A 13823-nucleotide genomic window follows, 5' to 3' on the forward strand; every position below is an offset into this window, starting at 1 on the left:
TTTTTCTGAACTGTGATATCTTTCACTTGGATGTTAGAGGTGGCATTGAGTAAGTAAAGCTGGGAAGAAATATTAATTTGTGTGTTTCATTTAAGGCTGTAAAGCAAAAAAAAAAGGGAATATTTTGAGGGGGGGGTTGTTTTCTGTACCCACTGTAAATATATTTGTTGCTAGAGATCCACAAAGGGAGAAAATATGTCACGTATCTTAAAATAGTTTTTTATTCCTAGACTTTCGATAAGCTACCAGGTGTCACCATCAGAGGAAAGTGATTAGACATACAGGAATCAAAGGCAATATATGGCAAGTGAAGGGTGGGAGTAAATTAATAATTTGGGGTTTGGAAGGCGTTGGTCATAAAGTCTTTTTATTATTTAGATGTTCTTCTTTGTAAGCCTGAATATATGCTGGGTTTAAGTCCAAGTGCCTGTTAATGGTGTTTTCATTAGAGAGCCACGATTCAGCAAGCTCTCTGGCACTTTTGGTATTGCCCTGAATTTTACTTTCACAGTGTCCCACTTAAACATACACACTTAATAGTAATAATAATAATAATATTATATATATATATATATATACACATATATATATATACACACATATATATATCATATACAGTAATCCCTCGCTATATCGCGCTTTGCCTTTCGCGGCTTCACTCCATTGTGGATTTTATATGTAAGTATATTTAAATATATATCGCGGATTTTTTGCTGGTTCGTGGATTTCTGCGGACAATGGGTCTTTTAATTTCTGGTACATGCTTCCTCAGTTGGTTTACCCAGTTGATTTCATACAAGGGACGCTATTGGCAGATGGCTGAGAAGCTACCCAACTTACTTTTCTCTGTCTCTCTTGTGCTGACTTTCTCTGATCCTGACGTAGGGGGGATTGAGCAGGGGGGCTGTTCGCACACCTAGACGATACGGACGCTCGTCTAAAAATGCTGAAAGATTATCTTCACGTTGCTACCTTCTGTGCAGCTGCTTCCTGAAACGACATGCTGCACGGTGCTTCGCATACTTAAAAGCTCAAAGGGCACGTATTAATTTTTGCTTGAAAAACAAACTCTGTCTCTCTCTCTTTGTCTGCTCCTGACGGAGGGGGTGTGAGCTGCCGCCTTCAACAGCTTTGTGCCGCGGTGCTTCGCATACTTAAAAACCAAACAGCCCTATTGATTTGTTTGCTTTTCTCTATCTCTGTGACTTTATATGCTCCTGACGGGCACTCCTTTGAAGAGGAAGCTGTGTTTGCATTCTTTTAATTGTGAGACGGAACTGTCATCTCTGTCTTGTCATGGAGCACAGTTTAAACTTTTGAAAAAGAGACAAATGTTTGTTTGCAGTGTTTGAATAACGTTCCTGTCTCTCTACAACCTCCTGTGTTTCTGCGCAAATCTGTGAGCCAAGCATGACAATATAAAAATAACCATATAAACATATGGTTTCTACTTCGCGGATTTTCTTATTTCGCGGGTGGCTCTGGAACGCAACCCCCGCGATGGAGGAGGGATTACTGTACAGTGGAACCTCGAGTCACGACCGTAATTCGTTCCAAAACCCTGGTCACAACCCGATTTGGTCGTGACCTGAAGTAATATCCCCCATAGGATTGTATGTAAATACAATTAATCCATTCCGGACCGTACAAACTGTATGTAAATATATATACACTCTCTCGCTTGCTCTTGCTTTCTCTCTCGACCTTTCTCACTCACTCGCTGCATAGGGAATGCACAGGGAGTGACTGAACACGTGCGGAAATCATTGGCACGTACGAACCGGAAGGAAAACTGGCTTGTTCGTCACCCGAGTGTGTTGTCGTGAACGGATGCAAAAGTTTGGTGAACTTTTTGGTCGTAACCCGATTTGTACGTGATCAGAGACGTTCATGACCCGAAGTTCCACTGTATATAGTCAAGCATGTGCATCTGTGAATGACTCTCTGGGCTTGTCTAAGGCAGGTCATACCACCCCACGACAAGAGGGGGCGCTCATTCTAACCTTCTCCTCTTCTTTTCCCCCCACAACAGCAAAAAGACACCCAGTGAGGGCAACTGATTCTGCTCCTTCCAGTGTAAACGCCTTTAAAGCCCACCGATGCCGGAAAGAGCCGGTTAATTCTGATCCAACTGAACTAATAAAATCTTAATGAAAAATTGCCAGAAGAGATTGACTTACTTGTCTTATTGCTCTTTAGTTACAGAGGCACACATAGTGGCCCTTTTTTGCTTCATTTATTGAACTGTATTAAACAGGGACAACTGGGTGGCACCCCAACGTTTTTTTGTGTAAACCTGCAGACACACACACACACCACTCAGCCATGACATTGTGACCACTGACAGGTGAAGTGAATACCATTGATTAAATCGTGTTACAATGGCACCTGGCAGTGAGTGGGATATATTCGGCAGCAAGTGAACATTTTGTCCTTGAAGTTAATGTGCTGGAAGCATAAAAAAAGATGGGCAAGCGTAAGGACCTGAGCGACTTTGATAAGGGCCAGATTGTGATGTCTAGATGACTCGGTCAAAGCATCTCCAAGACTGCAACTCTAGGGGGATATCCCTGGTCTGCAGTGGACAGAATCTACAAAATGTGGTCCATGAAAAGAGAACTGGTGAAATGGCGACAGGCTCATTGATACATCTGGAGGGAGAAGACTGGCACATATTGTCCACTCCAATAGAAGTGCTACTGTAGCTGACATTGCTGAAAATGTTAAGGCTGGTTCTGATAGAAAGGTGTCAGAACACACAGTGCATTGTAGTTTGTTGCATATGGGGATGTGTAGCCGAAGACCAGTCAGGGTGCCCACGCTGACCTGTGTCCACCACCAAAAGCACCTATAATGGCTATGTGAGGATCAGAGAGAGACCACGGAGCAATGGAAGAAGGTTGTCTGGTCTGATGAATCCCATTTTCTTTTATGTCATGTGGATGGCCAAGTGCGTGTGCGTCACTTACCTGGGGAAGCCATGGCACCAGGATGCACTATAGGAAGAAGGCAAGCCAGCAGAAGCAGCGTGATGCTTTGTGAATGTTCTGCTGGGTAACCTTGGGCCCTGCTGTTCATATGGATGTTAATTTGACATGTATCACCTACCTAAACATTGTTGGTGGCCAAGTACACCCCTTCATGGAAGTGGTACTCCCTGGAGGCAGTGGTCTCTTTTAGCAGGATAATGTGCCCTGCCCCATTTCAAAAACGGTTCAACAATGGTTTAATGAACAAGACGATGAGTTCAAGGTGCTGACTTGGCCTCCAAATTCTCCAGATCTCAAACCAATTGAGCATCTGTGGGATGTGCTGGAGGCCTCACCTCGCAACTTACAGGACTTTAAGGATCTGCCACTGACGAAATGGTGCCAGACACCACAGTGTACCTTCAGAGGTCTAGTGGAGTTCATGCCTCGATGGGTTAGGGATGTTTTGGCAGCAAAATGTGGACCTACTTGATATTAGGTGGGTGGCTATAATGTTATGGCTGATAGGTCTGTGTGTGTGTGTGTGTGTGTTTATATGAGGGGGAGTCAAGCCAACGTTAGTAAATGGAACAAACCTTCACAAAACCGATAATGTCATTTCTCAATGTCGTCTCCACCCTTCTCAATGCACTCACCACCCCACCTGCCTGGCAGTGCCAGGATCCCAGCAGAATAAAAGGTTTTGTTTTCTCCTCGCCACCACTCATGCACCACTTTCTTCACGTCGTCATCTGTCCTGAATCGATAACCACCCAGATGTTTTTTTAGCAGTCCAAAAAGGTGGAAACCACACTGTGCCAAATCTGGCGAATAAGGAGGATGTGGTGATACCTCAAACTTCAGTTTCTCCAGACAAACCTTGGTGTTCTTAGCAGTGTACGGATGGGCAGGCATGGTCTTGCAGCCCGCAAAAGAACTCCTTGAGACAGCAGTCCCCGCCGCTTGGATCGAATAGCTGGCTTCATGGTGGTCTCCAGCAAGTCACAGTAACTTGCACTAGTGACCGTAGTACCCTTTGGAAGGTAGTGTTTGACAATAACGCGAGTGCACAAGTGATTGTCAGGACAAGACAAAACGTTTTATTCTGCTGGAACTTCAGGGAGGTGGCGCAAGTGCATTGAGAAGGGTGGAGATGACATTGAGAAATGACAGCATCAGTTTTGTGAAGGTTCGTTCCATTTTCTAACTTTAGCTTGACTCCCCCTCATATATGTGTGTTTATTTTACATTCCTAGATTGAGGCCATTTGTTGTATTTTGCTTTGCGGTTATCTTTCCCTCTTGCGTACTTTGTTATAAGAGGCACGGTGGTGCAGTGGTTAGCACTGCTGTCTCACAGATCAGATGTCATTTTTGCTCACAATAAACCTGTCAGCGTACTAGGCAAACGCTTCCCTGGACCTCAGGGACACTGACAAGACCACGGCACCATTATAATCCAGTCAACATGGAACACATCACCCCTATCTGGCACCATGGCAAACATGAATACTGTATAGTAAAATACAGAAAGTCGTATTATTTAAGAAGAAAGCACCATCTCATCCTGATACTTTTGACAGGTCGTCAGTGTACAAGAACAGGTCCGGGATTCGAATTCGGTGTGCTCGTGCAGTGGGTCACTTTAACCATTTACAGAAATGTAGAAGTATATGCAAAAGGTAAAATCATTTTGGTAATGCTCAGAAAACGGTTACATTTTAACTGCGATAAATTGTTAAACTTTAAAGTCTTATTGCGCTTCTAACATATTTTGTTAAATTCTATTAATGGAAGGAATGATCTCATTGTACTCTCCACACGTAACAACAGTGACGATCCACTTCAATTAAACGTGACAACGACAATAGCATTTATCTTTCTGTCGTATCCAACATGCAAGACCCAACTTTTATCAAACAAATTAAACACATTTTGACCGCTTAATCCAAATTCACACTATTAGAAACAGTACGAACAGATGACTTTACTTAACTAAAACGACACCAGTGCATGTCCTTATCATTATCGATCACATTATCGTTTATACTTTCAAGGCCTCGTCTTGTCAATTTTAAAAATGAACTCACCAGAATCGCCTAACACCAGCACTTTAACTCTGTCCAACGAAGCCATTCTTTTTCTTAAAACGCCTGGTCCATCTCGGAAGTGACTGCTACTCGACTCGGCTTGATGATTGGTTATGGGGTAGAGGCGGGTGGCGACTTGTTTACTTTATTGGTTAGACTGACTGTCAATCTTAAGCTTGTCTACGCCTTAATTATTACGTCACAACTTCTCCCTTTGCCATTGTTCCGTAGTCCTGTCCATAATATAAAGATCAAAAGCTGATTGGTTTAGACTCCAACGCAGGCGTGAGCCTACACTTGTGTTTATCTTCCTTTGTGACTGTGACTGTTTCCGTATTCAGCACGCTGGATGATTCTCTTACTGGTTCGGCAGGTGCTGTTCAGAAACAAACATATATAAAGTAAGTTATTTAAAAATAAATTTAAATGCAGTTACTTGTGCTATAGGAGACAGAAAGAGGATTAAAGAGCAAGGAAACAGTTGTAATTACTTAGTCTAAAGAACATAATACATAGCGCACAGTGTTGGCAGCTTGCCGGTGTGTAGCACGTTTTTGCGGTGCGACTGGCAGCCCAACACACAGATATTAAGACAAATAATAAGTAAGCGAAATACCCAATTTTGTTATAAAGTTGCACTATATAGATATATGGTAAAATATAAACCGATAGCTTTGACTGTGGCATTCTGCCTCATAGATCCGTGGTCATTGTGCACTGTGGTTACATTTTGTCAGTTTCAGGTGCGCAGACCCTTAACTGTTGTGTCGATTCGCGGAATTGTTTAACGGTGACGTTGATTTCCGTGTAATACTAGTTTTAGAATCAGTTTAATGGTTATCTTTAAATTCCAAGTTATTTTAAACACAACATCAAAAAAGTTGACTTGTGGATTTATAAATGTCTTGCAAAATAACGGTAATGTAAACGATCTGTGCCAGTAGTATTAGGGTGGCTTCTGGGGACATCTGAGTGAACTGGCCGACAGGTCAGTAATATCTCCACCAAGCTTCCCTCCGTCATTCTCGCTCAGGGACTTTATTGCAGTTTGAGTTCAGTAAATTGCGTCGATTACGTTAGAGAACCAGACACGGCTGCAAAGTGTCTTTTTATGGTTATGTATGTGAGGTCCTGGATGGCTAATAATTTTCTTGATCTGAATCAAAATAAAACGGAGGTGCTTATAAGTGGGTCCATCAGCTAAAGCCCAAATTGGTCTTGGACTTCTCGGCTCTTTCTCTGTCTTTTGCAAACCTCAAATCCGCAATCTAGGTGTTATCTTTGACAGTAACCTCTCCTTTTGAGAAACAAGTTAATTCTGTAGTCAAGAGTTGCTTTTTCCAGCTTTGTCTATTAGGTAAGATCAGTCCTTTTTTATCTTCTAGGGATCTTGAGAAAGCTACTCCTGCTTTTATCTTTTCTCGCCTTGATTACTGCAACTCGCTGTATTCTGGGATTAGCAAATCTCTGATACGCAGGTTACAGCTGGTCCAGAATGCTGCCGCTCACTTTCTGGTTGGGGCAAGAAAGTCTGACTCTGTTTCTCCTATTTTAGCTTCTTTACACGGGCGGCCTGTCAGTTTTCGAATTGATTTTAAAATCTTTTTGCTAGTTTTTAAATCTTTACATGGGCTTGTTCCTGCCTATTTATCCGAATTATGTGTTTTACACCAGCCATCTAGAGTGCTTAGATCTTCTGGTCAGTTGTCTCTTGTTGTCCCTCGTACTAAATGTAAAACTAAGGGGGACAGACAGGACTTTGGCAGCCTCTTTACCTCATCACATAAAGGAGTCGCCTACAACTGAACTGTTTAAAACAAGATTAAAGGCTCATTTCTATTCACTTGCATTCCGTGACCTTCAGTAATACTGATGGTTTCCTCATTGTGATTACGTAACATTACTTCTATTTATTATTTATTTTATTTATGTTTTTATTTTATTTCTATTTATGTAATTCATGTTAATTGTATGATTTTCTTTAATTCTATTATTGTAAAGCACTTTGACCACAGCATTCCGATGTTGTTTTAAATGTGCTATATAAATAAAGTTGACATTGACATTTTTTATGTTTGCAAAACTCTGTTCTGTTACATCAGGGGTCCTCAATCACAGTCCTGGAGGGCCGCAGTGGCTACAGATTTTTGTTCTAACCCGGCTGCTTAATTAGAAAGCAATTCTTGCCAATAATTAAATTTCATGGCTTGGTGTTTTAACTCTGCTGTGTCAGGTAATTCTTATATCCTAGTTTTTCTTCCCCTTTCTAAGGATATCATCCAAATGATTTGAAGGCTAAAACAGACGAGTAATTCTCAGTCCTTCACATTTTTCTCTTCATTTTCCTTCCAAGTATTTAATTAAACCCAATAGTGCATGACAAATACACACAGGTGTAAATAGTAACAAGCTAAATGGAGAAATGCTGGTCTCTTTTTTGTCATTTGCATGTTATTGCTAATTAGGAGCAATTAAAAACTGAGACTACAGCTGTTTAAGACTAAAATAAGCAATAAGGAGTCAAAATCTTAAGGAGCGAGACTCCTAAAGTGAAGCAGGAGTGTTACTTGAGAAATAAGCGCTTCTTATTAAGCAATTGGGTTGGAACAAAAACCTGCAGCCACTGCGGCCCTCTAGGACCGTGATTGAGGACTCCTGAGTTACATGAATGTGCGGCCACATCGTACGATAAATGAGTGTAGAGTCCCGCCAGTCGGTCATGGGCTTCCAGGACGGCAGGCATGACTGAGAGATTTCTAACCCGTCGGCCAGTTCCCTGAGAAGTGACAACAGGTAGTCGATATAAACTAATGAAAGATCAAAAAAAGTTCTTCAGTGCAAATACGCAGCATTGACCCTCCTTAAAAAGAAATTCAAATAGAAGTTGTACATCGTATTCATCACTTCTGAGGGGTTGTCCCGTCAACACACTTTGTAATAACTGCTCGGTGGTACGGATTTGTATAGGCGTCCGTCGTGAATGAGCAGCGTATTTGGCTGCATTTTCCTACATGCTCAAGGGTGTCCCCATTTCCCAGTTTTTCCAAAAGGTTGCGTATGCATGGGTCAGAGCTGCCGTAAATATACGCACGTTCTTCCATCTTTTATAAATCCCAACGATTGCGAGGGATGCGGTGTATGCACATTTCGAGCCTCTTTTTGTGCTTACCAAGCTTTACTGTATAAATGAGGCCCCAGGTGCTTAAAAATAAGTGGAGAAACCCAAACAAAATGGACCTTTTAACCAGCTGTGTCTCACACCAGAAGATCACAAAGTCCTGTAACTGAAACCAAAATCCAGTGTTGCAACAAGAAAAGCAAACCTGCAACTAAGAAAATCTTTTGAAAATGTCTGTAGATAAAACTATGAACAGTATGAATCGTACTGTCTTAAAAGACAACCACAAAATGGCTGATATGGTGAAAAGACTGATAAACAAAAGGGTATTGCAACAACATCCTGATAATAATGTTACATTTTTACAATAAGGATAAAATCACACACTGATAGTGGTACTGTATGTATGCAAACATTATTATTCAGTTCTCCAAAGAGATTATAACAGAAACTATTTCCTTTGTCAGTTCATGCATATACAGTATCTTCATGTTCAATAAAGATTTAAAATTTTTACCTACTGGTTATTAACAGAAAATAAAATTCAAGCAAAAATAGAAATGTAATAAGAAATCTACTGAGGTGAGGAAGTGCTGTTCGGTATACACTTCTTTGTGAGTATAAATATGACTTGTGCTTGCTGTCCTCCTTCTGACTCTGTCATTGTTTTTGTCATTAAATTTAAGACATAATGGCTGAACCTGAAGTTGTGACGGAGGTGCCTGCTGCACTGAAACGCCTGGCCAAGCAGGTAGTTCGTGGCTTCTACGGGATCGAACACGCTCTGGCACTGGATATCCTGATTCGAAACCCCTGCGTCAAGGAAGAGGACATGTTGGAACTTCTCAAATTTGACAGAAAGCAGCTGCGCTCCGTGCTGAACACCTTGAAAGGGGACAAGTTCATCAAGTGTCGGATGAAGGTGGAGACCGCCGCCGATGGGAAGACCACACGACACAACTATTATTTTATCAACTACCGACTCCTCGTGAACGTCGTCAAATACAAACTGGACCATATGCGGCGCCGCATTGAAACTGACGAGAGGGATTCCACCAGCCGAGCCTCGTTCAAGTGTCCGTGCTGCTCCAATACGTTCACCGATCTCGAGGCCAACCAGCTGTTTGACCCAATGACAGGTAAGGAGGATTTTTTTTTTCCCCCCATAATTCTTTTGTCTTTAAGTTTTTCAGTAGGTTTTTTTAATTTATTTTTCTACAGTAGCTACCCTGGAATGTGTTAGAAATCCGGAAATTTATTAAAGAATGAACACTGCTCTTGTTTACCTGTGTATTCATGATTGTTATTTGGTACAGATGGAAGGTGGTTAAGGGAGAAATCCACAGATATATGGAGCAAGATACCAAGCGGGATCGTTGATTGGAGCACATTGGGAACCTTTAGATCTCAGTGTGGCAATATGTAGAAATAAGGAAGTGATGAGGCATTGACGAGGATGTTGGGTGAATGCTCTTTAATTGAGAACGAGCACTTTGGCCAAAAACCATAGTTGATATAACTCTATAACAGGGGTCTCCAACTCCAGTCCTGGAGAGCTACTGTGGCTGCAGGTTTTCATTCCAACCCTTTTCTTAATTAGTGATCAGATTTTGCTGCTAATTAACTCTTTGCCTTAATTTTAATTGATGCACAACTTAAGACTCAGGCCCCTTAATTACTTCTTTTTTCCTTAATTAGCAACCAAACAGTATTAAGACACAAAAATGAACCAACACATAAACAACAACCTGCGTCCATCACACAGTAACTGATAATAAAGAAAGGTGAAGGCCTCAGTAATGTTGATCTGCTCAGGTCCACAAAACATTTTGACAGTCAGCGCTCTTAAAAAAAGAAAAACAACAGTTTTGGAAATGTCTGCCATGGCAGAATGAGCGCCATGGAATTAAACAGCGGGCTTAATTAGCAACGAGGATTGGCTTCAAATTATGAAATGGAATGGAGTTGGTTGGCATTTGAGGCCCCGACTTAGTTGGCCATCTGTTAGCTCACTTCACATCAAATTTATGTTTCGGTGCCGTGTAAGGAAAAAAGAATCAATTCAGCGGTCAGCGTCTCAATAAAAGTCAATTAAAATAAAGGGAAATAGTGAATTAGCAGTAAAAAATGGTCACTAATTAAGAAAAGAGTTAGAATGAGCCACTGTAGCTCTCTAGGACTGGAGTTGGAGACCCCTGCTCAATAACATATATGAGGTGGCTTTGGTTGGAACAGGTATAATCAATAACACTTGAGTGTCAGTGCTCAGCTATTCAGATTGATTCAGTAGCAGATATTCACTACTCTAATCCTAGCTTTGTATTTTTCAAAGATTAAAGACTCATTTTTGCCCCTTTCCTGGTATTTTACTATTTTTCAGTTGTTGTTTGGATCTCAAGGCATTCTTGTGACTTCATCACGTACCACTGGTTTGTCTTTGTGTTGCACACGTAGCCCCAAAAAGCGGCACATGACCTGCATTGTGAGGGAGGCGTCGGTTACATCACTACAGCCATGTGGGGTGATCCTCATTGAGGGACCCGAGTGGCTGGACCAGGCCATGGGGATGCCCAAGTAACACCTGGCTGTGGCATGTTGCGGGGGGGTTGCCTAACGGGATCCTGTGCTGTTTTGTCATGTGGTGAGTGCGACAACGTGCTGTACCAGTGCATGCTCCCCAAGCTGACCTGAGAAATTTGACAAATGAGAGGAGACCATTCAGTCCGTTTGTCACATGCTTGTTTATCTAATATCTAAGCTGCCCCAGTATCTCATCAAGTCATTTCTGAAAGGTTGTCAAGGTTTCTGCTTCACCTCCATGTTGATCAGGATCCTGGGAGTTTTTGTTCGTTATTGACAGGCTGTTTTCTGCCTCCAGTATTGAGCTGTGTGTCGTTACTGGGGTTTTCGACCCTGAGGAATCTGATAAAATCATTCATTTCTTTTCTTTGATTCAATACTCTGCTTGGAAGTTCATTGTTTGGTTTGGACTCTTTGTTTGCTGTCATTTTGTTTTTTTGTTGAGCTGTGCTAATTGCCGCTTTTTGCTCAGTAAGGGGTGTGGCTTCAGAGGTCGTGATCCTGTCAGTCATTCCTCATCAGGATAAAAGGCTCAATTCCTTATCCCACTACTAGGATTGCAGATCCCCTCTTGTGCTTGTATTTTGTTATTTTGTATTTGTTCTCATAATAATTTTGACCCTGTTCTTATCTCGTGTGTTTTTTCTTTTTTCAGATGTGTTTTTTCATTTATTGTTTCTGTCTATGCCTTTTCTTCCAGTTGTTCACATTCTCTCTTGCCCTCTGGGCTGAGTTATATTTAGTCTTAATATTGGTACCAGCTTTCCGACCTTAGTACCCGTATCAAAGCGGTTTTGAAGCTAATAATGGATAACTTCAGACATCTGTCAGAAGTTATCCATTATTCTGACAGATGTCAGAAAGCATTTGATAAGGTGCCACATGAGAGGTTGGGCATCAAACTAAAAGAGGTGGGAGTTCAGGGTGATGTTTGTAGATGGGTGCAGAATTGGCTAACACACAGGAAGCAGAGGGTGATGGTGTGAGGAACCTCATCAGAACTGGCTGATGTTAAGAGTGGTGACCAGCAGGGGGCAGTGCTAGGGCCGCTGCTATGTTTAATATATAGAAATGATTTAAATAGGAATATAAGTAACAAGCTGGTTAAGTTTGCAGATGATACCAAGATAAGAGGATTAGCAGATAATTTGGAATCCGTTATATCATTACAGAAGGACTTGGATAGCAGACAGGCTTGGGCAGATTTGTGGCAGATGAAATTTAATGTCAGTAAATGTAAAGTATTGCACATTGGAAGTAAAAATGTTAGGTTTGAATACACAATGGGCGGTCGGAAAATCGAGAGTACACCTTATGAGAAGGATTTAGGAGTCATAGTCGACTCTAAGCTATCGACTTCCAGTGTTCAGAAGCCATTAAGAAGGCTAACAGAATGTTAGGATATATAGCACAATGTGTGGAGTACAAGTCACAGGAGGTTCTGCTCAACCTTTATAATGCACTGGTGAGGCCTCATCTGGAGTCCTGTGTGCAGTTTTGGTCTCCAGGCTACAAAAAGGACACAGCAGCACTAGAAAAGGTCCAGAGAAGAGCGATGAGGCTGATTCCAGGGCTACAGGGGTTGGATTATGAGGAAAGATTAAAAGAGCTGAGCCTTTACAGTTTAAGCAAAAGAAGATTAAGAGGTGACCTGATTGAAGTGTTTAAAATTATGAAGGGAATTAGTCCAGTGCATCGAGACTGTTATTTTAAAATGAGTTCATCAAGAACACGGGGACACAGTTGGAAACTTGTTAAGGGGATTTCGCACAAACATTAGGAAGTTTTTCTTTACACAAAGAACGATAGAAACTTGGAATAAGCTACCAAGTAGTGTGGTAGACAGTAAGACGTTAGGGTCTTTCAAAACTCGACTTGATGTTTTCTTGGAAGAAGTAAGTGGATAGTACTGGCGAGCTTTGTTGGGCTGAATGGCCTGTTCTCGTCTAGAGTGTTCTAATGTTGTAATCTCCGTGTTACTCCTGCCTCTTTGGTGCGCTGCGCCATCGTGCCACACCACACGCCACATTCCTCTTGATGGCATGAAGTGTGCAGTCATTGAAGCAGTGGGGGTCATGGGCAGTTCTCTTCTAAAGTCCTGATCATGTCGAAGAAATAAGGAGATTCCTTGTGTAATCCAGATCATTGGAAGCAATGATTGGCCCCATAAAGTACCAATCACATTGAAGCTTATGGTTTGGTTTTGTGAAGGAAAACTGACATTTACTTCAAATTACTTCAAAAATCTCAAAATGCTGTTTTTAAAATTTGAGCTTTTTGATATTTTTTTTCCTACTACTGGTATACTGTGCAGTCCCACCTCACATCTGAGTACAGTAGAACCTCGGGTCACAAACATCTCGGACCGCGTACAAATCGGGTTACGACCAAAAAAGTTTGTCCAACTTTTGCATCTGTTCACGACCTCACACTCAGGTGACGAACAAGCCAGTTTCCCTTCCGGTTCGTACGCGCCGATGATTTCCGCACGTGTTCAGTCTCTCCCTGTACGTTGTTCTCGGTCAGACGTGCGTGCATTCACTGTGAACTCTTTGTGCTCTATTTCATGTGCTTTTGCATTATATTTTGCAGTTAACCATGGCCTCTAAGCAAGTGAAGAGTGGTAGTGTTGGTGAGAAGAAAGGTTCGAAGAAACTTGAAATCGAATTAAAGAAAGAAATTATTGAAAAGTATGAGCGTGGCGTTCGTGTTACTGATCTTGCCGCCGAGTACAAGAAGTCAAAATCTACGATTTCGACTATTTTAAAGCAGAAAGAGGCCATTAAAGCAGCTGATGTTGCAAAAGGAGTTAGTGTTAACCAAGCAGAGGCCTCAAGTGCTGGAAGAGGTGGAAAAACTGTTGCTAGTGTGGCTGAATGAGGGGATAGTGCAAGCGAGGCGATGTTATGCGAGAAAGCCAGGAAGATTCATGACGATTTGCTGCAAAACTATCCTTCTACGAGTGGCTAGTTCTTCCTCCTCACTTCCTTCATGCCAGAACTCAACTCATGCAAGGTTAGTTTTTGTATAAATGAAGGATTTTTCAAATTTTCATTTTTTTCCTGTG

At 41.7% G+C, this 13823-nt stretch overlaps 2 protein-coding genes across 3 annotated transcripts in view; one reads left to right on the forward strand and one right to left on the reverse strand.

The window, feature by feature from the left end:
* rabl3 (RAB, member of RAS oncogene family-like 3) overlaps positions 1 to 5155 on the reverse strand; it is a 43514-nt gene extending 38359 nt beyond the window's left edge. The window contains exon 1 of the mRNA XM_028799229.2: positions 5059 to 5155. Within this exon, the coding sequence (XP_028655062.1) occupies positions 5059 to 5104 (46 nt within the window). The 5' untranslated portion in view covers positions 5105 to 5155. The remainder of the gene's footprint in view (positions 1 to 5058) is intronic.
* A 204-nt stretch (positions 5156 to 5359) lies between these two features.
* gtf2e1 (general transcription factor IIE, polypeptide 1, alpha) overlaps positions 5360 to 13823 on the forward strand; it is a 148159-nt gene continuing 139695 nt past the window's right edge. The window contains exons 1-2 of one of the 2 annotated variants that reach the window (XM_028799228.2): positions 5360 to 5459; positions 8863 to 9315. In XM_028799228.2, the coding sequence (XP_028655061.1) occupies positions 8868 to 9315 (448 nt within the window). In that variant the 5' untranslated portion in view covers positions 5360 to 5459; positions 8863 to 8867. The remainder of the gene's footprint in view (positions 5460 to 8862; positions 9316 to 13823) is intronic. The other variant, XM_051926353.1, reaches the window with a different exon arrangement.

The sequence above is a fragment of the Erpetoichthys calabaricus genome, chromosome 4 (assembly GCF_900747795.2).
Source record: "Erpetoichthys calabaricus chromosome 4, fErpCal1.3, whole genome shotgun sequence".
In the NCBI taxonomy this organism is placed as follows: Eukaryota; Metazoa; Chordata; class Cladistia; order Polypteriformes; family Polypteridae; genus Erpetoichthys; species Erpetoichthys calabaricus.